This window comes from Dermacentor silvarum, chromosome 6 (assembly GCF_013339745.2).
Source record: "Dermacentor silvarum isolate Dsil-2018 chromosome 6, BIME_Dsil_1.4, whole genome shotgun sequence".
NCBI lineage: Eukaryota > Metazoa > Arthropoda > Arachnida > Ixodida > Ixodidae > Dermacentor > Dermacentor silvarum.
Genome location: NC_051159.1, coordinates 6,255,719 through 6,280,428, shown reverse-complemented (window position 1 = coordinate 6,280,428; position 24,710 = coordinate 6,255,719). Strand labels below are relative to the sequence as shown.

The 24,710-nt window shown below is 43.1% G+C and overlaps 1 protein-coding gene across 5 annotated transcripts in view; it reads right to left on the bottom strand.

Moving 5' to 3' along the window:
• LOC119456239 (uncharacterized) overlaps positions 1-24,710 on the bottom strand; it is a 148,918-nt gene that overhangs the window by 17,981 nt on the left and 106,227 nt on the right. For 2 of the 5 annotated variants that reach the window (XM_049668670.1, XM_049668671.1), the window contains exons 3-4: positions 14,162-14,509; positions 9,883-9,903 (exon numbers count right to left, since the gene is read on the bottom strand). The exons of 1 other annotated variant lie outside the window; for it this stretch is intronic. In XM_049668670.1, coding sequence (XP_049524627.1) covers positions 9,883-9,903; positions 14,162-14,509 — 369 coding nt within the window. Of the gene's footprint in view, positions 1-5,509; positions 5,602-9,882; positions 9,904-14,161; positions 14,510-24,710 lie in introns of those variants that run through there. 2 more of the 5 variants (XR_007467436.1, XR_007467437.1) reach the window with 2 other exon arrangements.

The window sequence follows — 24,710 nt, the reverse complement described above, 5'->3', positions numbered from 1 at the left end:
CGCTATGCTCGGGAGAGGCAAAGAGAAAATGAGAAAGAGAGAGAGATAGAGAGAGAGAGAGAAAATTTTAGCAGCACCAACGAGGCAAAGCGCAGATGCTGCTGCCGACGCCGTCGCGTTTCCCCCTTCCCCCGCGTTCTCGCCGAACGCACGCGGTCCCCGTGACTGCAGCAAGCACCTCTGGCGGCGGATCGGCAGGTTTCGACCAGCCACGCCCCGGCAAGTGTGGAGCGCAGCTGGCCGTGACGTCACCGGGGAGATAAAGTTCGGAGCCGCCATGACGGCGGCAGAACTCTCGTTGACTCTCTGCGAGTACATGTACACTTGACATTGGACGACCAAAGATCCAGACACCGGAAGAAGCCGCTCATCTTGAAGCGCGGAAAGCGCTAATCTGCGCGTCGGCGGCGAGCCCATTCAGCTTACCGTGCCTAGCATCACTTACCATTCCTAGCAAAACTAGCCAAGACTAAGAAAACCTGGAAGAAGCTAGGCAATCACCAGCTCCGCTGTTTACTCCAGCCTTGCACCACTAGTAAAAGCTGCCCACGGTTTTCTTTTCTTTTTTTTTTTTGCTGTCAGATATTATAAAACGAACACAAGGATTATTCGGGTTGTGTAGAAATAAAAAATGACAAGTATTAAATGCTCTCCTGGTATGGTCCTCCCATTCATACCTGGAAAAATAATGTCAAAGGAACATGGCTGGACAGAAAACGGGAGCCGCACCAATACGTAGGTGACCTTGAAAGGGTTCAGGAAGACCTAACGTACCCGCAGCAGAAATTCTTTACGGCACTGCTCTGGGGTTGTTGCGTAAATTTTACGCCCCATTGCTTTCAGCACCCCCCAACGCTCAAGAGCGTGTTGAATCAACTCGGGGCGCTGTTTAATCGACTACAACGAAAGCTTATATTTAAGACATCTTGTTAAGCGAGAAATTCAACATGTCGACCCACGCCTCCGTCCGTCGGCGTGGGTCGGAAGACATTAGACTGACCTTTGCTCCCTAATAAGACGACCCTTTTCCGATCCTGTACCAAGCTGAGAAGACAGCTTATACTTCTGCCTCTACTTCAATCGCCTCGCTAAGATAATCTGTTAAAAACTCGTTAGATATGTACCGCCCGCCGAGTCTGAAGCGGCAGACATGGGCTTTTGACTTTTCTATTGTCTACCGGAGAGAAAGCTCTCTAGTGGCGCCATCCTCTCCCTTCAGCTACACTTAGGCATGTTTCTGGGGTATGCTTGGGCTCCTCGAGCCATTCGCTCTCGCCAGTAAATCAGTGGAATGTGCTTGCTGCATGCTCTCATCAGCCACCTATGCGCCTGCCTCGCCTACGACACGGCCTTTAACCATAGGACCCCACTTAGGCCTCCATAAGCCTGTTCTCGCGATGAACAAGAGAAGCGCAATCATGGTCCGAGAGTCCAGCTTTTTCTGCTTATTTTTCTTGTTCTTTAATCGTATTTCTCTATTAATATAACTTGCCCTGAACTTCCTTCTACCGTGTTCTTGGTTTTTACTTTCCTGAAACGAAAAATGAATGATTTATGAGTAAAACATGGAAACATATACAGTGCTAAGCAAGGGTTGAATTTCGAAAGCTTGAAAGGCGAGGCTTCTCAGCCTGCCCTTCCATAATTCCATTGTTTCTGTACAGTGTTTAGAAGTGTTTAGAAAACATGTACATATGCAGGAGGCGAGGGTATAAGCGACTTCGTCGGGGGTTTCTTTTGCTACGGAGGCGTGCATATTAAAGTGACTCGAGCTAAGCATTACATGAGTAAGTATGAAACTGATATCAGTGGACATTTTAAGCAATATCGTCAGACGATTGGTCCTAATGCCTGTCCTCCATGGTGATCGTAAGAGGTTCCAGAAATTTTTGCAGCCTAATAAATTCTGCCCAAAATCACCCTGCAAAAAGAAACTGGGGCACCGGAGAGCGCAAATATCGCGCCCTCAGCAGACTTACAATAATTGACTTGACTGTTTACGTCTAAATGTAGGGCGAGCATGAACACAGGCAGATCGCGGCTTGATAAGAACGCTCGCTTCAGGCTCGCTCAATGATGCAGCGAAGCAGCGCTTGAGAAATCTTGAGAAAGACTCATCTTGAGAAAGACCCGGTGTAATGCACTGCACATTCGAACTTCTTATGATTCTCAACGAATTGATCGTGGCACAGCTACCTTTGCTAATACTTTTATGTACGTGTATGCTGTGTCTTTGACATGAAATCTCTTAAAGTGTAATAAAATAATTTTTTATCCTGCAGGCTATATGACCATATTTCCACGGAACACTTATGACATTCCAATGACACGTTGCTCATAGTACCAACAATGTCATTTTACGTATTTGTTTACCTTTTGTCACAGTTCAATTCCTGATGATGAGCGCAAATTTCAGTCAAAACAAGCATACGAATCCTAATAGAAACTAAAATAGAAGTGTCATGCACCCAATTATTTATGGGGTAAAATATTCATATCTGTCAAAGCAATAGATAGTGCGCAGTTATTGCGTGCTTTTATAGTGTGTGATTGCAGAAATGTTACTCTCTGTTATGAAGAATTCGGCAGACATTTAAGACTGCTTACGTGTGGAAATGCGAAACCATTATAGCGTTTCCCATTGCCAATCATTATTATGCTAGACACCATTGCCTGTCAGCCGTGTCTGGTTATTCTGGCAGCCAATAGATGACGCCAAATGCGGACAGGCTTCCTCTTGCTGCTACTCGCTGTCACATGCAGGCGGCGCAGAGCACAGGCCACGCGCTCGCGTGTTACCTTTCGCAAAGCACCACCGTGAACGTCTAGTGTACAGCTAGTTTAACTCCAGAAAAAAATGTTGGATTCATCCCCGTGGAAGCTAACGCGCTGTGTGGATGGTATGTAAATGAAATAATTGACGTATGAGCTAAAGACAAACGACGCCATGATAAATATTTGCAGCAAACCATGGCTAACAACTCCCGAGTTGGCACAACATTCGTTTACTTTTGTAAATTGATATCGATGAGTTAGTCCGCGTTTGACAACTCATCATCCACGATACCAGATTTTTTTTTTAATTTACCGAACAATATTTCAGGTTTGTGTAAAACGTCGTTTTTTGACCTCTCAAAACACTCGAGCGTTTATTCCTTGATTGATACAAGGCATTCATGATTTATCTGTAGCACATATGCGCGCAACTTCGGTCAATTTTTTCTTTTATATCTTCACTGTTCCCGAGGGATACAACTTAGAAAATAAAGCCGATAGTGTTCTGTTATTGACGTGCTCAGCTAACTTAAAATCTCGGAAGGAGCAATAATTGGCGATACGGTTTAGACAATTGAAAGGCCAATTTTTTAGAATGGAATAACACATGGAACTTTCAGTGTTTGACAAGTATTTTCCAAATAATGAGGCTGCACATATAGGCTAATTGGACGCAAAAAATGCTGCCAAAGCTTTAAATGGTAAAATAGTAATGCTCTCGCAGCTGTATGATTTGTTTGGATTCAAATAAAGAATCACGTTAGCAACCACCACAGTGTAACACGATTTCAGGAATTTAGATGATGGTATGGGTCTCTTTGAAGAAGGCAGTATTTCAGCGCTTAGTAAGGACGAGGACAAAGAAGGAGACGTACGAACATACAGGCGCTACTCACAACAAAGAAGTGTAGCGCCTGTGTGTTCCTACGTCTCTTTCTTTGTCCGCATCCATACTAAGCGCTGAAATACTGCCTTCATGATAAACCAACAAGCCCATTTTGCCACTCTTGTCTCTTTCAAGAAAGCGTTGAGTATCATTAGCTAGAATTACTGTCACATTACAGGAACCAATAAGCGGGAAAATGTGAGGTAAGTTGATTTATCGGTGCCTTACCATTTTGCTGACTTATCAGTGCCTTACCACTGGGACACTGGACGCAGGGACGCGAAACGCATGGGGCACTGGCTGGGGCCGAAAATGAGTTTTTAAATTATTTTCTGCTATTTTCAATGTGCCAATTATGAATACACTAAACCGCATACACTGCAACAAAAGAATGACGTAGTTTCGCTCGATTGCAATAGCAAATTATTGGACAGGTACGCGAAGTAAGGACAGTAGCTTACCGGCCGTATAAACTTGTAAACATTGGCTTAGTACATAAACTAACAAGCATGGTGTCGCCCACACACAGACAAACATGAACACATCTCACTCGATGACCGCGGACACTCGCTGTCAATGCGATGGCGTGAGAACGAGCGGCAGCAGCAACGAGCGAATTTCCCTTCATGCTGCCCATCACTTCAACGCGAACTAAGCGGCAAGAACACGGCGCACACGAAGAGACACGCCCTTGGTGCACCTAAACTGTGTGGCCTTTGCAGGCCGCTTTCAAGATAGGGCCATCAATACTCAGTGGTGTGTTTTGTGCTATTAAACTGTTGCTAATGGGGTGATTATGTTTTCTCTTTCCCAGCCTAAACTAAAGTGAATTTAAACACGGGACTCTTTTCAGAAGAGCTCTCACTTGTGAGTGCTTTGTCTCCGTAGCTTTCCCTTCATTGCCACAGAAAGTTGTGCACGAGTATAGTTTACTTCTCTTGCCAGGCAACAGCTACTTTCTATTAGCCTTCTTGCCTCTTGTATGCAGCGGAACACATATCTGAGTATCGTAGTGTGCACGAGAGGCAAATTGAAGCTAGTTTATCTGTATAGAATGTGCTACCCAGAATCAAAAAAGTCTCTATCGAAGTGAACAGGAAAAGAGAGAAAAAAAAAGCGATGCATTTGATGGATACGGGATTCGCGGCGACTCCCTGAGCTATTGTTCACCTCTATATAAAAGAAATTTTGCTTCCGAACTGTAAACAAAAATACTCTTGGTGTCCAGCCTACTACAGCCGTACCGACCATTCTGCTTAGCGCTGTACTTCGTGTGCGAAGTTCGTGAGAAGAGACAGAATTGATGAATCATGAAACATTGAATGACTGTTAGAGTGTAGTTACAATCATGAGTGATTCAAATAAGGTCATATTTACTTTTTCACCGGGCCATGTAAGAAGCGGGAAGCACCGAAGCTGAGTGCTGCCAACAAACTTTCCAGTGCTCCAGCACGGTCCGGTGTTTTCATAGGTAAAATAGTATGTACCGAGGCACGTCACTATGAATTCTAATGTGACCAGCTCCCAGAATGATTGGAACCAGCATCCGCACAGCGCCCCAATGAGCTCCCAGTACTGCCATTACAATACACTGTGCTCCAAGGCACTGAAACACACTGCCTAGAGCTCCCAGTGCACCATGTGCAATGAAAGGCACTGGGACAATCAGTTTTTTTTCCGCTGGGGTAGCGTGTTCACTCCCGGTTTTGACGGAATTCGGAATAGCGCGGGCCCATCCGCGAGTCGGTCCCCCGATAAAGGAAGATGGCTGTTGCACTTAGGGATGTCCATACCCCTTTAGAGGTGTTTGAAAGAGCGAAAAAAATTTTAACTCAAACAACTCACCTTCTTCTAATCCGGGATGCAAATACTATAGATGCTTAAGCTCATGACGATGCAAAATAGCGACAGGATGGACATGGTAGATGCTCTAGAAAAACCTGCAATAGATTGAGAAATGAGGGAAAAGTAGTGAGAGAAATATCTAGATGCTAATTATTGATCCAAGATGCAAAAAAAAAATAGAACAAATTATCGTTTAAAATATTCAGTTGTTTGACTGCTTTACTTTAGACACCTTAAAATGTTCTGGCACCTCGTTACCTATCATTTGAAAATATTGGAAACTTGTGAATGCAAAAGTGTGACATGGCTCATCTTTTCCTTCGGTCCTGTTTCTGTTGTATGCGAATGAGCAAATTTTTTCTGCTTAGGTGTGTTTGTTGGCGAGGCAGAACAATGAATAGACACTTGTAGACTCTTTTAATGTGTAGCGAGTACCCCATCAATTCTAGTAAAAGAATCGTGCCTGTAACGCCAAAGGCGTGACACATTTCCTCATAGGAATACATAATGTTTCACAGAAAATACAAGGCGTTGGGGTGGGCTAACTTGAGTTTGGGAGTGGCTCAACCTAAATTTAGGGGTGATAAAAGAAATTTTGCTTCCGAACAGTAAACAAAAATACTCTTCATGTCCTGCCTACTACAGCGGTACTGACCATTTTGCTTAGCACTGAACTTCGTGTGCTACTTTCATGACAAGGGACAGAACTGGACCTAAATTTGAGGGAGTTATAAGGGTAGCCCAACCAAATTTTGCGGGTGATATCGTGCTGGGCCAACTTAATATTTGGGTAGGCCAACCTAAATTTGAGGGGTAGACAAACTGGAAATTTGGGGTGGCCCAACCTAAACTTAAGCATGAAATGAGGTTGGGCCAAGCTAAATTTGCTGGTTATATGGGGGTGGGGCAACCTAAACTTGAAGGTGATATAGGGGTGGGTAAACTGAATTTTATGTGGGCCAAATTAAAATTTGGGGTGACCCAACCTAAATTCGGAAGGGACCAATCTAAATTTGTGGGCGGGCCTACCTAAAATTTGGGATACTTGAAATTTCGGATATGCGAATGTAAATTTGGGGTGAGCCAACTTCAAATATTGGGGGGGGGGGCAATTAGGGAAATTGGGATTGGGTCAACCTAATTTTGGGTTTACATGGGGATGGGCCAACCTAAATTTGGGAGTGGGCCAATCTAAATTTTGGGGTGGGCCTAGTTAATATTTACGGTTGGCCAACCTAATTTGGGGGTAATATGGTGTTGGTCCAACCTAAATTTAGGGGTGGGGCACGTTGAAATTTTGGTGGGCTGACCAAAATTTGGGGGTGGGCCAACATGGAATTGGGGTGAGGCTACATAAATTTGGGGATGGGCCAACTTGAATTTGCGAGTGGGTCAACCTAAATTTGGGAGAGATATTGAGGTGTGTCACTTTAATTTGGGGGAGGGCCAACTTAAAATTTTGCGGGTACACCAACTTGAAATTTGGCAGCAGGGAAATAAAATGAAAAGCTAAGTAACAGACGTACCAACGAATTCTATGCATTAAGAGACAATTCTCTGAATTTCTGTAGCTTCTCTGATAACTTTTTATAAGAAAGGATTCCAATGTACAGCATACATCAAATCTTTTAACCTACTCCCCTAGTTGCCAAATTTATTACGCGACCTTCCTTTACGGCTCCCGTAACAGGCATGGCTACTAAAATGCTGAGAAGTGACAACTATTCCCCTCTGCCTTAGGCACTGCGTAGTTAGGACGTTCTTCAGTGGTTGCACAATGTGCCTCCCTTCAATAGGCCTCGTCATAAGCGGATAAGTTTCACAGCGTTCGCAAGGCTTTTAGCAGCTTCCTTTAACAGCAAAAGTGCTTCAGCGTATTTAGAAGGAAATCGATCAGCGAAAACAACAGAACGGAGTGAAGACGACAGACATGATCTGGCAAACAATAAATGTTTGTTGCGTATCAATCCAATAAACCCGGTGTTTTTTACATGCGAAGCAGCTTATGGCGGGGGCTTTGTCCGTCCCTCCTGCGTCCCGCGGCGTCCCACACCCTCACAGCGAATGCGCGTCCCCTCCCCCTCTCTCTCCTCTTCTACGCTCCCCCTTTCTCTCCTCTAGGAATCCTCTACTGTACGGAGCGCCACCCGCGTGCCACACCCCCCCAGCGCACGCGCGTCCCCTCCCCCTCTCTCTCCTCTAGGAATCCGAAGCGGCGCGCACGACAGGTGGTGCGACAGCTGCATACTCCACTGGGGGCACCACGGTAGTTCCGCGGTATGAAAATGACGGAGCACACGCGCCTCAATCTCTCTCCTGTGCAGCGCCGCGATGAGCGCTCGGGCCGCTGCTGCGAAACCATCGCCCCGCTGCTTCGCATCCACACATGGTTCCCTTTAGCGGAAGATGGAGTAATCTTTTTGTTTTGCTGGTACAAAAACTAAAAAAAATTGTGTGTGGCAGATAGCAGAATTCAAATTCTTGATCTAAATTACTCAATGAGGCGACCATGCGTTCTACGAGAAATCAAAATGCTTCGTTAAATAATAACATAATTATTCTAATAAACTTCTTAAATAATTACTTTAGGGCACCTATTTCAATTTACGAATTATAGCGGGTGAGTTCGCAAGGTGTATCCACTTAGAAAAAGTTCTCAGGACTGCAGCAGTTATAAGGTATTCATTTCCAAATTGTCCAACGAAATGCATTGGCGTTTTGTTCAAAGTGAATGAGCCCTGCGAACTCGGCGGTCCTAATTCGTAGATTTAAATATGTCCCTTACAATAATTATAAAAATAGTAGTTAGGGAAATTCTGTTAATTATTTAACTTTTAATTTCTCGTCGAAGCCGCATCATCGAGTAATTTAGATCAAGGATTACAATTGTGCTCACACAGGCAATATTTTTTTTTGGTGCAGCTAAAGAAAACCTGTATAAGCACGATAATCCGCAGAGATCATGAAAATACCAATTTCTTCTCCGGCCACTGTTTTCGGCATGTTATCACGCATTTAATAAATTGCGTATGTCACTACAATGGAGACATACCGAAGACACGCTGACACAAGAATGACCGCGTTGGTATGTATGAAAAGATTCGCTAATCACACGGGAATGAATCTTGCTTTCTCTCGCGTTCAAGAAATGTGTAGCTTTGTAGAATTTGCTGACAAGCATTTTTTTACCGTGTTCTGCCAAATTACTGGCAAATGAGTCCTCAAGCGAGTGCGCTCGCTCCCGTAGACGATCAGTAATACAGCGGCCTGTCTGGCTAATGAAACAGGGCCGCATGACCGGGATCTTGTAAACAACCGCTCATAAGCATTCAACGAAGCACTGCTTATCTCTCTTTTCACTATCTCGTTTTTTCGGACCTTTTTTGTTTCGCATAAATATTTCACATAGGTACTTCACGTAGACTGAAAAGAGCGAGAACTCTCAACAAATCGAACTCGTTCAGTATTATTTATTAAGAGTCATCTTCGGTGTATTTAAAGGGCAGAAAATCTTTTCTTGAACTTTTAAGGCGTTTACATTACTCGCAAAATTTTAACTGAGGTGGATGCAAAATGACATGTAAGCCAGTATAGAACTGGGAGGATGGAGTCTATTTTTAATTAGAATTGGTGAATTCTGAACTATTGCCATCATTGACAACACAAATCTAGTTTTCTAGTTCTAGGAATCTAGGATCTAGTTTTTCTACTGGTACAAAGATTAGTCATAAACACTTTTATTGTAACTACTATGTCCAGATGCGCACCCAGCGATTTCTTACCCCGAACATTTATAATTTTTTAATAAAAATTGAGCAAGCAATAATTGCTAACGCTTTAATGCGCTGACGAATTAGCTAGCTGTACTAAAATCAATTGAAGGAGCTGTTATTCATTAACTGAAGTTACTAATGACTGAATTCCATTCGAGGCAAGCTTGGGCGAGTTGGTAACAGTTGGTTTCGATGGTGTTCACAACAGACGCGTACTAAGGAAGTTCCACTCTCTGCCTGTTCCTTATTTCCTTAGTATTTTTGTGCTATGAACACGTTACCACATACTTCTCTCGTTGTGTTACTCCTTAAAACACCAGAAAGTTACACCCGCCGTGGTTGCTCAGTGGCTATGGTGTTGGGCTGCTGAGCACGAGGTCGCGGGATCGAATCCCGGCCACGGCGGCCGCATTTCGATGGGGGCGAAATGCGAAAACACCCGTGTACTTAGATTTAGGTGCACGTTAAAGAACCCCAGGTGGTCGAAATTTCTGGAGTCCTCCACTACGGCGTGCCTCATAATCAGAACTGGTTTTGGCACGTAAAACCCCATAATTTAATTTTAATTTTTTAACCAGAAAGTTACACAGAACCAACCCTTACCGTAAGCTCCCCAGGTGAGTTCTGCAAAAGACAGGGAGAAAAAAAAACACAGTAATCAAATGACCATCTGCACAAGCTGATCAATGGCACATATGCATTATGAACTAGATCTAGCAGAAACAATGCCCCTGCAACGAAAACCTTTGAAAAAAGAAGCTATATGCAGCATAACCAAGCTTCACCCCTGAACATATCTGCATTCAAGTTGAGTAATAAAAGAATCGCCTTACGTGCTTTATATCGTCAGGTACGACGGTACAAGCAGCAGCGAAGCTACATTCGTGAGACGAAGACCTAATCTCGGTATAACAGCAAATGGCATTACGTCATGAGTAAATCAATGACTTGAGCGGAAACAGCGCGAAAAATACAGGACGTGAGAAAAGGAGAGATAACAGAGCTGAAGCGCTCTTTTTGTCACGTGCTACTATTTCGCGCGGTTTTCGCTCAAGTCATGAATCAACAAAACCGAATGCGTACGCTTCTGTAAATGAATGACTTTGTCCTATTACAGTTACACCAGTTACACCTTGCGAGCTACTTACAAGATCCTAAACCAGTATTTTGTGACATATTGTGCGCCCGTAACAAGAATAAATTATTTCTGAAGCGCTCTATTAAACCGGATTAGCCAAGGACAGTGTTTTTCGTCCGATCGGCCTGAAAACGTGCGATCGCCAATTCAGGACATTTTATCACAATGCACGAATTTCTTAATTTGCACTGTCAACACAAACAGTGCGTCTTGCAGATGGTCATTCCAGGTAATCAACATTATTTCCATAGGCACCAGATGAATATTATGTTTAATAAGCTATATGAGGGGGGGGGGGGTTGGAGACGCTACATGATTGATGGCATATTCAAAAGGTGTGCCTGAAATTTCATTGCCCCAATCTGCTGTGTCGTGTTCGGTGCCCTTGATTTTTTTAGCTCACGAAGTAATTCTAACCTACGTATCTAGATAAAGGATACGAAAACACATGAAGGCGCATCCTATGCGATATTTTAAAAGCTTCAGCAGGGCCATGGGTAAGATAAAAGGCGCTTACTCTAATTAGAAACATGTAACTAGTCCTCGCTTTTTTTAGGGGCGAAGCTCCTTAGGGCGTGGGTCTGTCCTTCCTCCCTATGTAGCCACCTGTAGTTTTATGAAGTGTTCACTAGATGGAGTAAGTCCGTAGCTCTGGTTGGCATGGAGACGGCTATGTATGTATGTATGTATACGCATATATACATATATATGTATATGTATAGTACAACCGGAAGTCGACTTCCGCTTCAGTTTCCACTTCCGGTTCCGCTTCCGGTTCCGCAATCCAGCTTCCGGCTTCCGGAGAACGCTTCCGGCGTTTTTCTCTCTCTTCCGTAGCTAGGTGCGCTGCGGTGCACAAGGGCGTTCGTTCCCGACGCCCGACGCGCGTTCTCTTTCTCTCGTTCCCGACGCGCGTTCTCTTTCTTTCTCGTACGTAGCTAGGTGCGCTGTGGTGCACAAGGGCGTTCGATCCCGACGCGCGCTCTCTTTCTCTTCCGTAGCTAGGGGCGCTGCATTGCACAAGGGCGTTCGTTCCCGACGCGCGCTCTCTTTATCTCTCGTCCGTAGCTGTGGATTACCAGAATGATCCCCTGGTGCTTCGCCCACTCATCATCATTCACTTCGTGGATATGCTGTGATTTTTTTTATTTTTCATTCTCGCCCGCTGGTTGAACGTACTTTGTTACAGATGATGTCATTAATTTGGTGAAGCGTACAGCAGATACTGCCACGAGTAAAATTACCCTCAAGTGTATTGATGTTGCTGCTGTAAATGTCCTTATGTAGAACATATTCTTACGCATATCCCTCAATGACAACAAGGCTAATTCTTGGGCTAGTTGGTACGGTTTCCTCATATTGGCTAAGCCTTTAACACAATTCAAACAAGACGGACGTGATAGAGACACAGGACAGCGCTAATTTTCAACTGACATTTTTTGAAACACAGAGGCAAATATATAGCGAAGCAGGTATGAAGGATACAAAAAACAAAAGATAAATCACACTCTACGCATGCGCACGTCAAAACTGTCCAGGAACGCGATTTCCTTCTCAGAAAGATTAACTGACGGTGTACCAACACAGTCTGCTCCCTATTTCTGAATCAGCCGGGCTCCGATTATCTCACGCATGCTGCGGTCCTAGCTCCTGGCCTCCACTGTGCATGTGCCGAACATTGGTTTCACGTTTTAATGGGACAATCACGGCAATGTTCACAAAGGTTTCCGTCCCTTGGTTTTGCCACATTACGCTTATGTTCTGCAAGCCTATCATTAAGGCATCTGACAGTTTACCCTATGTATACCCGACCGCAAGTTAACGGAATACGCTAAACCACCCCATGCGAGCACTCCACATCCTTATTCCTTTGTTTGACTTTACATCCCTTTGATTGTTTGGGAAAAGGGTCTGTCAGCTTACACAACTTTGATAGCTTCTCTGGAGCAGAGAATATCAACCTTACATTCACCTTATTGGCTATCCCTTTCTGCCTGTGGGAAATTCCATTCATGTACGGAATCACCACCGTCTTTTTTTATTTCTGTGGATTGTTCACCGCGGCTCGTCTTGCACTTCCTCAACAAGCCTTCTGCCACTAAAACAAGCACATTTTTGGGATAACCAGCCACAATAAGCCGACTGGCTTGCTCGCTCAGGCTGACGGGTATCATGACAGGACATGATTTTTTCATGGCATTGGTGAAGCACATGTTCACAATTGCCCGTTTGACAAGCTTCGAGTGGGAGGAAGAATACGAAAGGAGTGGTTTGTTGGCCCTAGAATGGTAATACCAGCTTATGTGGGTTTCTACAAAAATTAACTTTAAATCTAAAAATTGCAATTTGTTGTCAGCCGGCAGTTCCTGGGTTAAAGTTGTGTAAGCTGACATACCCTTTTCCCAAACAATCAAAGGGATGTAAACTCAAGCATAGGAATAAGGATGTGGAGTGCTCGCAAGGGGTGGTTTACCGTATTCCGTTACCTTGTGGTAGGCCATATAAAGGGCAAACTGGCAGATGCCTTAATGAAAAGCTTGCAGTATACAAGCGTATTGTGGCAAAACCAAGGGACGGAAACCTTTCTGAACATTGCCGTGACTGTCCCAGCAAAACCTGCAAGCAAATGTTCGGCGCATGCACAGTGGAGTCCAGGAGTAAGGACCAGGAGTAAGGAGGAGATAATCGAAGCCCAGCTGATTCGGAAAAAGGGAGCAGGCTGTGTTAGTACACCGTCAGTTAATCTTTCTGACAAGGAAATCGCGTTCCTGGACGGTTTTGACGTGCGCATGCGTGGAGTGTGATTTACCTTTAGTTTTTTGTATCCTTCATACCTGCTTCGCTATATATTTGCCTCTGTGTTTCAATAAACGTAAGTTGAAAATTGGCGCTGTCCTGTGTCTCTGTCACGTCCCTGTCTTTTTTGAATTGCGCTAAAGGCTTAGCCAATATGAAGATTCCTGAAGGAACAGCCCGCACAAGCTTAAGAAGTCGGCGTCGTCGTCTTAAATAGCCATGGCGTAGTAGCCGTGCTCTTGATCAGTATTAACTGTTTTGCAGCAACCTAACCCGGAGCATGCTAATTGCAGGTTTTATCGGTGGTTAACGACAGTTAGTGGTTATCTTGGACGTCTAAGTATTCAAAATACCTCGATACTCACCCTCATATTCGCGAAACAAAATTTAGTCGTAAGACTGCCAATTGCTGCCTTCTGCTGACGTCTGCCGAAAGACGCAATACCACCATCCGTGCAACTGCCGAACTCTCATCCTTGCACCATTTACGCGTGGCAGTGCCTCGTGCCATAAAGCACAATGCTTTAGCGAATACATTTGTTCGGCTTCCAGCATTACCAAAAGTTCCACGCCACAGCTTGCAAACGCCTATTATTATTAGTACACCAATTCCTGCACCACCACGCAGGTCAGAAATTAGTTATTTTGTTCCAAGAGCCCCAGCTGGGACAACCTAATGCATTGAGCAATGGCCGGCACACTGCTTCGTATTAATTAATTCTATATGAGGCCTCTTGTTCAAAACACTCTGGGTAGAGCTCAACTCAATATTACAGTTACATTCGGGCATAATCAAGTGTGTGTGTGGGAAGCGGTGATTTCTGCAGCAACTAACAACTTCGTAAACGAAAAACTGTGCATTATTCTGTGCACTTGTAAAGCCTGGTCAAAGGTTTGCGATATAGGCTGCTGATAAATGGCAGAAGGCATGGAGCAGCCGCAGCTCACCTTGCGCGAGGCTTAACCTCCGCGTCTGTGCGTAGTTGCTGTATGGAATCTCCAGCACGCACTCGAACAGGTCGGCCAGCGAAGATAGCTGGCTCTCTGCCATGTCGGCGTGGAGAACCACTTCGAAGAGCCCTTCCGCCGTGGCTCTCGTAAAGGTTCGGACGCCGGCTTCTCCCACGGGTCTCCGCCGGCCGCCTTTGATGAGGAACAGCTTCAGCTCCGGCTTGGGGTACGTGCCCCGAGCCGCACACAAGAACCTCACGGAGGGTTCTTGAGAACGCAGTCGCGGATTCTGGTCTGCAGACTGGAGCGAATTGCTGTAGTTGAACGAAAACGACTTTGCCGGAACTGAAACAGAAGCGAAACAAGCGGAAGTGTTAGAGAAGAGGAAATGAGTACTAAATCATATCAAGCTGAGCCACTCTGATCCAAGATGCTGAAAGGGCTGTAAATTTCGTGCGGCATCTCACTTCCAAAATAACAAGGGTAACCATGGTCTTGTCACTGCCATTAGATCTGTCATCACGTCTGGCAATCCATCCCTGGTGGTTTACCGCTGATTTCAATGAAACCGAGTCGTGAATAGCGCACCGGTTTAGGATCGAAGACATAAAACTACAGTATCAAAGTGCAACGTTTTTTGTTCTTCAAGAGCCACAAAAATATGTCCACTGTTGACAATCTATTTGTGTACCTAATTTATTTAACAATACTCTTGATATCATCATAGATTATAGCACGGCATTCACAAAAAGCTTATGTCATCGATTCTCCTTATGCATAATCAAACACAATAATATACACTCACATTAAACAATTAGGTACAACCACAATATTTTCAATCATAACAACTGCCACATAGGAATACGCTACACAGGATAAGAAGCGAAGCACTCCTCTTAGGAAAAACTGGCCGTGTCTAAAGCTTTACCTGACGTCACTGATATTTAACGAAAATGTACACTTACAAGAACATATTACTTGCTTTCAAAAGCTTATGTAGGGAGGAGACAGGACATTATTAGCGGCGTAGCAGACATGGTGCTGCCGCTGCTCTTAGAGGTCTCGCATTCTTGACTGCCTGTACAACCCTACTCCACCGCGCTTCCATTAGCAGAGCACAATTAGAGGAATATTTAAAGACCCAGGAGGAACGGCGAACCAGGTGTTTCCGCGTGCGATGAAGGTTGTCGTGTTTTACCCCAAAAAGCCGAATTGTTCCCGGCCATCGGCGCTAACCTCTTGCCTTATGCATTATTGATCAGACGCACGTAGGGTGTCATCTCTGGCAAACACCAGATTCCGCTCTCGGCTGTCGTTTTATCGGTGGGCCTTAATGGTACCGGCAACAATTACTGAAAACGTGATCGCTGCTTTTTGCACTTCCTTTTTACGATAACAAGAAGGGCCGCAGTAAAATGTGCACTGAATGTGCTGTAGTAATGGCGGTTTGCTGTTCTCGACAATTACCTTCTCTAATATATGCAAATAAACATGCATATCGCCAAAGTTTTTATAGAATGTTCTTCCTGGGCGCCCTCAATATGTGTGATTTTCGAAAAACGTCTCGGCAAGAAGGACACCAGGTGGTGTTGCGTTGACTGCCGCCACCTCAACAACATTACCAAAAGAGACGTGCATTCTGTGCCTCGCATCGATGATGCACTTGATTGCCTACATGGCGTGAAGTATTTTTCATCGATTTACCTCCGCTCTGGCTATTGACATTGATGTTGATGAGAAGCCGCGAGAAGACCACGCCAATTACAACTGATGGCCTTTACCAGCTCAGAGTTATGCACTTCGGGCTCTGCGCCAGCGACATTCAGTAGAATGATGAACAGTCTTCTGATAGGTTTGAAGTGGCCAATATGTCTGTTATCTTAATGACTTAAACTGGTTTTAACACGAGCTCGTTGGACTAGCACAGAGTAATTTGTGATAAATGTACAATGCTGGGCATAAGGTGTTTCGAAATAATCCTGCAGTAGTCAGCTTGAAATATGAAGCGGTGGCAGCGGTGAGGATGACGCCACCGATGACGAGGAGGACGATGACGACCACGATGCGTGTTGAATTGTTTCAACACCTAGTAAGTGACATAACTTTATTGTGAAATGTCACCATTTACTGTGAAGATGGTGGTAGCTGCAGCAGTTTGTAAAGGCATAAATGCATTGTGAAGTGATCGCATAGAAGTACATTTCAGGCAAGAATTGCGTTACCTTGTGATATAGTCATCGTGTCTTGTTCGCTTTCAAAAGCGAATGTAATCATTACTTGGGTTACTCTCTGCATACATGGTCCCTTATTTTTTTTTTTTTCATTCCGTTCCACGCGAATAATGCAGTGCTGGTTTCCGAAACGCTGTGTAGGAGCGTTGGCATAGTTTTGTTGTGTTTAGGTTTATTAAACGCTCATATAAAAGTTGCATTTACTGCTATCGGCGGCCAAGCAAGCTCGTTACCATTCTTACCATCAGGCTTCAGTCACGCGCAATCCGGTTTTCGTTAACCTTACTTCACTGTACGCCATCAAATATAACGCTTGTCCTCTACAAATAAATCAGCAGCAACGGAAATTCTAATTTAATTTATTGTGTGTGATGAATTCTGCAACTTCAAGTTTAAAGGCACGGCTGAGCCCTCAGCCAACTGACACAATTGGATTATCGGCAATCACCAACCAGTATTGAGCGACGCCGCTCGGAGGCTGCAGACTTTTGTCGGGACATGGCACGCTGATCACGCTCGACCACCGCCAGCGCGTCCCCACTTCGATCAGTCGCGCAAACAATACAGACGTGCCACGTAGCGAGCAGTGACGTGGCCTGCATTTGTTGACCGGCCCATGTGGTGGTGGCGCGTCGTTATCAGTCTCTTGCAAACAGAAGCTGCCTAAACTTTCCGATTGAATTTTGCATAATCTTTGCATGATCAAAAGAACCCGTAATTCTGTAAGGCCTGTCCCTGCAAGTTTCGTGGACGCGGACAGCGTTTTATGCTAAGCGCTGTTTGTTGCCTGTGGCTTGATGTGAACTAGAGCAGAAGAGAAACTTTTGCCGTCAGCTACACGAATGGCATTGTAGCCGTAAACTACTCAAGCGAGGACAGCAGCTTTCTAGCGAAAGCAACGTCATATTGTATATGGAAATAAATTCTTTTTTGAAATTGATGCCCTTTCAGATTACTTCACCACTGCTTTCTGCTCAGGGTTCTCTTGAATTATCTATGTGGCTTCGATGTATAAAATCGTGTTACAAGCGGAAGTATTCCATCAGCCTCAGCTGCATTCGCATAGGTTATGAAAATGCTTGAGAAGACATCTGAGGTGACCAGCGAAAATGATATGTAACGAATGATATAAGGCCGCAATACAGATCATAAAAAAGTACTTTCTTCTCAGTCCGAACAACGCACGTATATTTTGTTTGAGAGTTAAATAAGTTCACCAGCATCCTACGCAAATTACTAATTTATTTCAATTAGCATTCATTTAGTAATTTTTCGGATAATATAACACACTGCCCACAGGTCAGGACAAAAGGAGTTGATTAACCTCCTCACGGGTTCGTCCTGGCGCTATGCGCAACAACACCGTTCATGTTACAAAATAAAAATGTTTTAGAAACATTAAAAAAAAACGTTGTTAATCTGTCAGAAAACAATTTCAAAATGGCACAATGACTTCCTTTTATAGACTAGCGAAGTACTAATACTAACATATTACACCAATTTTATAAACATTGTTGTCACATTGCGTAGACAAATGTAAAATAAAGAACGAAAAAGGCAAAAGACACAATAGGTTCGAATGATATAAGAGACTGCAGTGCATTAATTTCACCGTAAGCAAACTGGACGATATATACTCTGACTTTCCTAAAAACTGAAAAGCGAGCGAATATTCTTTCGCTTTTGAAATTTTTGCACTTGATTGTCTCTATTTGAAAATTTAGTGTCTTGATTGTGCTATATTTGAACTGGTTATATTTGACCAGTTGAAATATACTAGGCAGCTCATTTCACGAAATCATAATTTGATAGTTGAGTGTTTGCCTTCTATAATTTGTTCGTTCTCTTTCTATACCTATGTGCATTTTAGCCAATTATGACCAGTGTTCCTGCTTAAGTAAGGGGAAACATGGCACTGCAGTGTCTCGATACTTCACAATAGATTTACATTGACAATTTCATCGTATGAATAAGGCACAAATGTAAAATTTTATACTTTGAGGTGAACGCCAACATATCAATACCATCTTATTAAGTAACCTAATTAGTTTTCTTTGTAAGGCAGGAAGTTTATCATTTTCAGTTTTATTTCCCGTTCCCAACACTAGCACACAATAACTGAAATGAGAATGGATAGCAGAATAAAATAATTTATTATTTAGCCTTGTTGGTAAAAAAATACGTTATGTCTAAACAAACCAAACAACTTTGCTACCTCTATTTAGCGTTCTTTACGGGACGTGACCAGCTCAAGTGCGACTGAAACTAAACGCCTGAAAATTAATCGCAATCTAGAAGGTCAAGTAATGAGACACCTTAGCGATTTTCTATTGCGTAATGTATTGCTTTAATCTTGGGAGAAAACAACACTATTTATGTTAAAGTTATTTTTAGTTTGCTGAATGGGACCAAGAAATTAAGTTCGCACAACCAGTTGTTAGATGTCGCTTCGAGATCCCAGAAGAATAAAACGCTTGTGCCATCAGCATACATTAATAGCTCACCCGTAGTAGTAATAACAACAATGTCATCTCACACACATTTTAATAGCAGGTAGCCCAATGCAGAGCCTTAAGGCACGCCATACTTGATTAGGCTTCTGTCAGACTGTACACCACGAAGGAAAATATATTGGGGTCTAGTGTGTACACAACTACGGAAAGGTGTGTGCTTTTCCTTTAAAGCCGAACGTTTCGAGCTTATGGAACAAAATATTGTTCTTGATGGAATGAAATGCCTTTTGAATATTTAAATAAATTCCAACTGTAAATAATTAGTTCAATATTTTTTGGACAATTTTATCTGTAATTCCTCAATAGTGCCCTTTCTCATAACCTGCCCTTTTGAAATCCAAACTGCTGTTCGACTATGATATTTTTCGCTAATAAAAATTTAGTAATCTGTTTGTACAAGATTACCTCAGTAACTTCAGAAAAATTATAGCACAGATAATATTGTATAATTACCCAAATCATTGTATTTTGACCTTTATGAGGTAAAGTCAACCGAGAAATTGCTAGCCTATCAAGCTAGATACCAGATGACATCATTTCATTGGAAATATGGGTTAGTGGCTTTTAATTTTATACGCAACGAACTCAATTGATAAAACCTTAATAGCACCTTCTCCGGCTGTCTTTTGTTTTCAAACGGTTTTAATATAGATACAATTTCATCTTCAGATGTAAGAGTAAAATACAGCATGTATTTGGCGACACAGCGCAAGTACGTCAAACAGCTTCGTTCTGACAGTGTGTATGAGCCGGGGACTCAGCTGCTCCAATTTGTACAAAATAATTGTACAATGAATTGGTTGTAGAATGACCAGAACATATTAGCTCATTTATTCTAATTCTAATGGCACATCTGGTGCCTAAGTGTTTGTTAGTTTTCTAAGGGCACAACTGCTGCAGGAATGTTTGTCAGTCCATGAAAGACCTTTCATGCTTTGCGGCGGTGTTGGCCAGCCCTTTTAAACTTGCGTTCAAAAAACGTGAGTTTCATTTTATTCAGGTCGATGCTTAGCATGATCCTAAACTTCTTCAATTGTTTCAAAAACTGAAGTTCGGTGTCTTTAGAAATAAGACTGAAATATATTTGCTTATGTATATTACGCTGATAGAAGCCGTTTGTAATCCCCGGTTCTCGTGCTTTCTTATTATTAACTACTGGTATGAGAAGAAAAGCAGTTTTATAACGTGTCATTTTCAAATAAACATTTCCTAAGATCTAGCTGCATTGTGATCTGGATACACAACCGCCCAGCTTCTACTTGCGACTAGTGAGTGAAAAAAACATATTCTTCCCTGATTTGTCTCGCAGTAAATTTTACATCATTCGAATGATTGGGTGCTCGAAAAATTACAAATATGGCTAAATGATCACGAATACGTGAACCCAGAACCTCCACAGCAGAGGAGGGTAGCGGTGGGGGTTGTTGGTGATGCATGAGGAACACTTTTGATGCAGCGTGAAATGTAACATGGACACAAGAAGGCACAAATAAAACGACAACACACAGTGCTACTAGAAACAACAATGTTTATTTTCAAAACCACACCGCTCATATATCGCAAGCGTCATAGCAGACGTAGATCACATAGAAGCACTGAGAAACACGCGTGACTGAATTCACACTATCGAATCATATTCAATCACCCGCAACAACCTGCCAGAACAACCTGTCACCGCTTGCGCAGGAAATCTAACTCCTTAGGAGACAGCGCTATCGAAGGCTTGCTAATTTACAATTCACCAAGTTCGTCATCGATAAGCTCTGCCTCAACAATCAACCGGGTGATCTTCTCTTCTTTATATCGACCAACAATAATGGTCTTGTCAAATAAAGCACGGAAACCACGTGCCTGCGTATGGAGAGCGAGGAACCCACCAGGCGGCAGCTTTTTTGTTTTGTTTTTGCGTTCTCTCAACCGCTCATTTACACGCCTATTGGTTTGACCCACGTACTGTTTCCTACAAGAGAAAGGAATGCGAAACACTACAAATGCCTTGCAATCTACGAGCTTTTTATTACGCGTTTTTGTGCACTCAACTTTTTTTCTGTCCAAGAAGGATTTGGCGTTACACAGAGCCCTTAAAGCTCATCGGGTACTGAAAAAAAAAACACCCTAATGTTATCGCGGAGCGCCATCTTCTTGAGATAATGTGAAAGTTGGTGAATATAGGGAATTACGGCTGTGCTTCTCATTCCTGCGCTTGCGCGGTGCTCATTGTTAGATTGACCTGAACTTCCGCGAAATCTTTTGAGCTGCTCTTCTGCTACCGACACTAAAACATGGTCTGGATAGCCAGCTTCCTTCAAGCGTGTAGTTTGATTCTGGAAGCTATTTTTCATTATTAGGTGAGCGCAAAAGTTTTTTTAATGCTTTGCTGAGGTACAATGTCGCAGTGCCTCTCTCGGTTCGCTTCGAGTGGTTAGAATGGAATGAGAATAAAGCTTTGGGAGTAATGCTGGTGCTACGATCCACGGCTCACACCGTAGCAGCAGTAGCTTGTTCAAACGGACTATCACACAAGCTCGCAAGCATACACCTTCAAGTAGCTGTAAACCTTAATTTATTCAGCCCTAAATGCCTAATTGAACTAACAGGCGATAATGAATAATTCTGAATAATCAGTGGTGTTCCGTGCTTAATTCAGTTTATTCACCTTGTTTTATTACCGATGTTCCCACCACGCTTCCTGAATGTTAACGGTTATTGTTTTCGCCCTATGGATTCAATCGATGTTGATTTTTTCGGTTTAGGCAAGTTAATTGACAGCCTCAAACTTTATTCTCTTGGTAAAGATGCGATTATTTATTCGAATAATGATACACAAACACAGACCGGAAACAAAAAACCGCGAACATGACTTGAAACTGTCTTAAGGCCCGATAACAGGCAAGGCAAGCGCCAGTACAGCACGAGTATACCAGCACTCTTTAAAATAAAGAAAAAGAATCAGCTGTGTACCTCCTCTCATAAATGAGATCACTATCGGCATGTTATACTCAGGAAACACAAACTTTATTCCATCCTAAGTTCTTAAAAAATACAAAGGTGCACTACCATTATACTGTCCATGCTGCTTTCATAGTCACTTGAGTGCAGTGCACTACCTCGTGATTGGACGTTTGGGAAGATGGTTCCCTTGCACAAATCTGGTAACCTACATTCTCCCAACAATTGTAGACCGAACAAGCACACCGTGTAAGCTCATGAAGTACGCAATTTATTGTCACATTGTTGATTTCCTTGAGTCCAATTCTTTTTCAGCGCGCATCAACTTGGCTTTAGGAAACATTATTCTTGTGAAACCCCGCGGCTCCTCGTTACTCGCGATCTATATTCTGCTATCGATCGTTCCTTCTTCATTGATAGCATCTTCATTTATTTTGCTAAAGCGTTCAACTCTGTTTGACATCAGCTTCTGCTTCTAAAACTAAGTGCACTGAACTTAGATCCCAGCGTTGCAAAATTAACAGATAGTTTTGTTTTTATCTAGCCAGGCACAGTTTGTAACAGCTAAATGTCACAATTCTGCCCCCTGTCTTGTAACATCAGATGTCCCTCAAGGATCTGTAATAGGTCTGTTACTTTTTCCCGTGTACATTGCCGATTTACCCTGTAATATATCTTCCTCTATGAAACTATTTGCCGATTCTTGAGTGATTTACTGTGAAATACTATCTTCTACAGACCATTTCCCCCTTTAACCTGACCATCGCATTGCTTGTAAATCGTGAAATAATTTATTAATGCAGCCTAATGTTAACAAATGCAAGGTCATGAGAATTACCCACCATATGATTCATCCTGTACTCCGTAAATATTTCTTTAATAATGCTCCCCTTTTCAATTCAGCAACTACGTTTACCTTAGCATTCACATCTCCGAGAAACATTTATGACAAAACCATATTGAACATATAGTCAGTAATGCTAATCGTTCCCTTGGTAAAATAAAGCGACACTTCTCCCTTGCTCCTACTAATCTCAAGCACCTTTTGTATGAAACACTAGTTAATTCGAAACTCGAATATGCCTCCTCCATCTGGGACCCAAATGTTCAGTCGTTATCTCTCTGCATCCGAAGCCATCCCACACCGTTCTGCTTGCTTCATTCTATCCCACTATTGCCGTACTGCAAGTGCCAAGTGAATGAAATCATCTCTTAATTTGCCGGATCTTTCACTTCGACAAAACTCTGCTGGACTGTCTTTTCCATAAAATACCCCATTCCAACTTCGTTCCACGTAACTCGCTGGTCACAACACCTGCTTACATTTTTTCATGCAACGACCTCCGGTTCAAAGTCGGTGTGCCTAGTATTTGTAGTAATATGTAGTTTGATTTTTTTGTATCAACCACAAGCAAGACTGGAACCACCTTCCCATCGACATCGCCTCCATCATCGATGACAAGAATTTTAAAATTGCCATTTACACTCTCTTGATGTAATCACACCATGTTCCCCACTCCTCTCTGTAATGTTAACATATCCCTGAGAGTAAATAAATGAATTGAAAATAAACTGAACTGATTGTCGCAAAACAACTTGACATTTAAATCGCCGACAATAATACCTTTCAATTTTTTTTGCGTTGCCCTAAAGTAACATCGTTTTAGTGTAGTTTAGGAAGTTTGGAAGTACTTATAGAGGGAGGGCGTGGCAGACTGTAATCAACGACAACAAAATTGCAACACAAAGTAGCACACAGTTCTGAAATGTCACACGTGTTAATCACACACAATTACATGTCACACGTGTAAAATGTCACACACACATATTCAAGTTAATTGATGGTTACATGTGTGAAAGGGCCCCTAAACCACCCAGAGGTCGAAAGTTGTGTTGCAGTTGTGCACGGTCTACAACGAACACGTAGCCGCGAGAATTTTTCTAAATGGTGCCTTAATAGCGGAGTTACACGTGTTTGATGATCGAAACACGGCCCTAGTTCGTTTCGCTCTTTCCTTCGCTACTCTCCGTTCGTCGGCTGCTCTCTCCTCCTCGCCGAGTGCTCCTCCAAATGTCACGTGACATACGTCATCGCCAACGCGCTTCTCAAAACACTGTCCACTTCCGGTAAAGGCACGTCCACGCTAGCGGAAAAGGCAAGGTCAAAACACGAGAAAGGGCAAAAGATGTTTTGCCCTTTCTCGTGTTTTGCCCTTGCTTTTTAATTTCATGCTTATTTCGCCACGCTGTTACTATTATATTAGCAGGTTATTTCTTCTTCTTTCGTGTTTCTCGTGTTTTACCCTTTTGTTTGTCTGGAACGACCAGGTCTTGGTGTCGTTCCTTTCTCTCTCTCTTTCTTTTTTTAGCACGTTCAGCTTAATATGACAGGCGTGCCCGTCAATCATGTATGTCAAACACGCTCAACAGTGACCGTGTCAATGGAATGTCCACTGCCGCTGTTGACGGCAATACGCCGTGAATCGTCGTCAATCATGTAAAAGCGCATGTAATGGGGACCGTATCAAGCACCTGTCCACTGCCAATAATGACAAGCACGCGTCGTGACAAACAAGTAATCTCCCTGCCATTGGCTCTCTCCCTGGGATTTTTTTTTTCTGCTTGCCCTCTCTATCTCTCCTTTCTCACTTTTTCTTGGCGTCTTCTTTCTCTACCTGAAGATATAAAAAGAGTGTTGCGAGAATTTCCTGTATCCCTTGAAAAAGGTCGGTCCACCGACAAAAACTGTTGGCTAAATAAACCTAAGCTTAATAACCGCGAAGTTGTGCTTCTGATTTTTCTAAATACGCTTGGCCCATTGAAAAATCCCGTTACTTATATATATACGAAGAT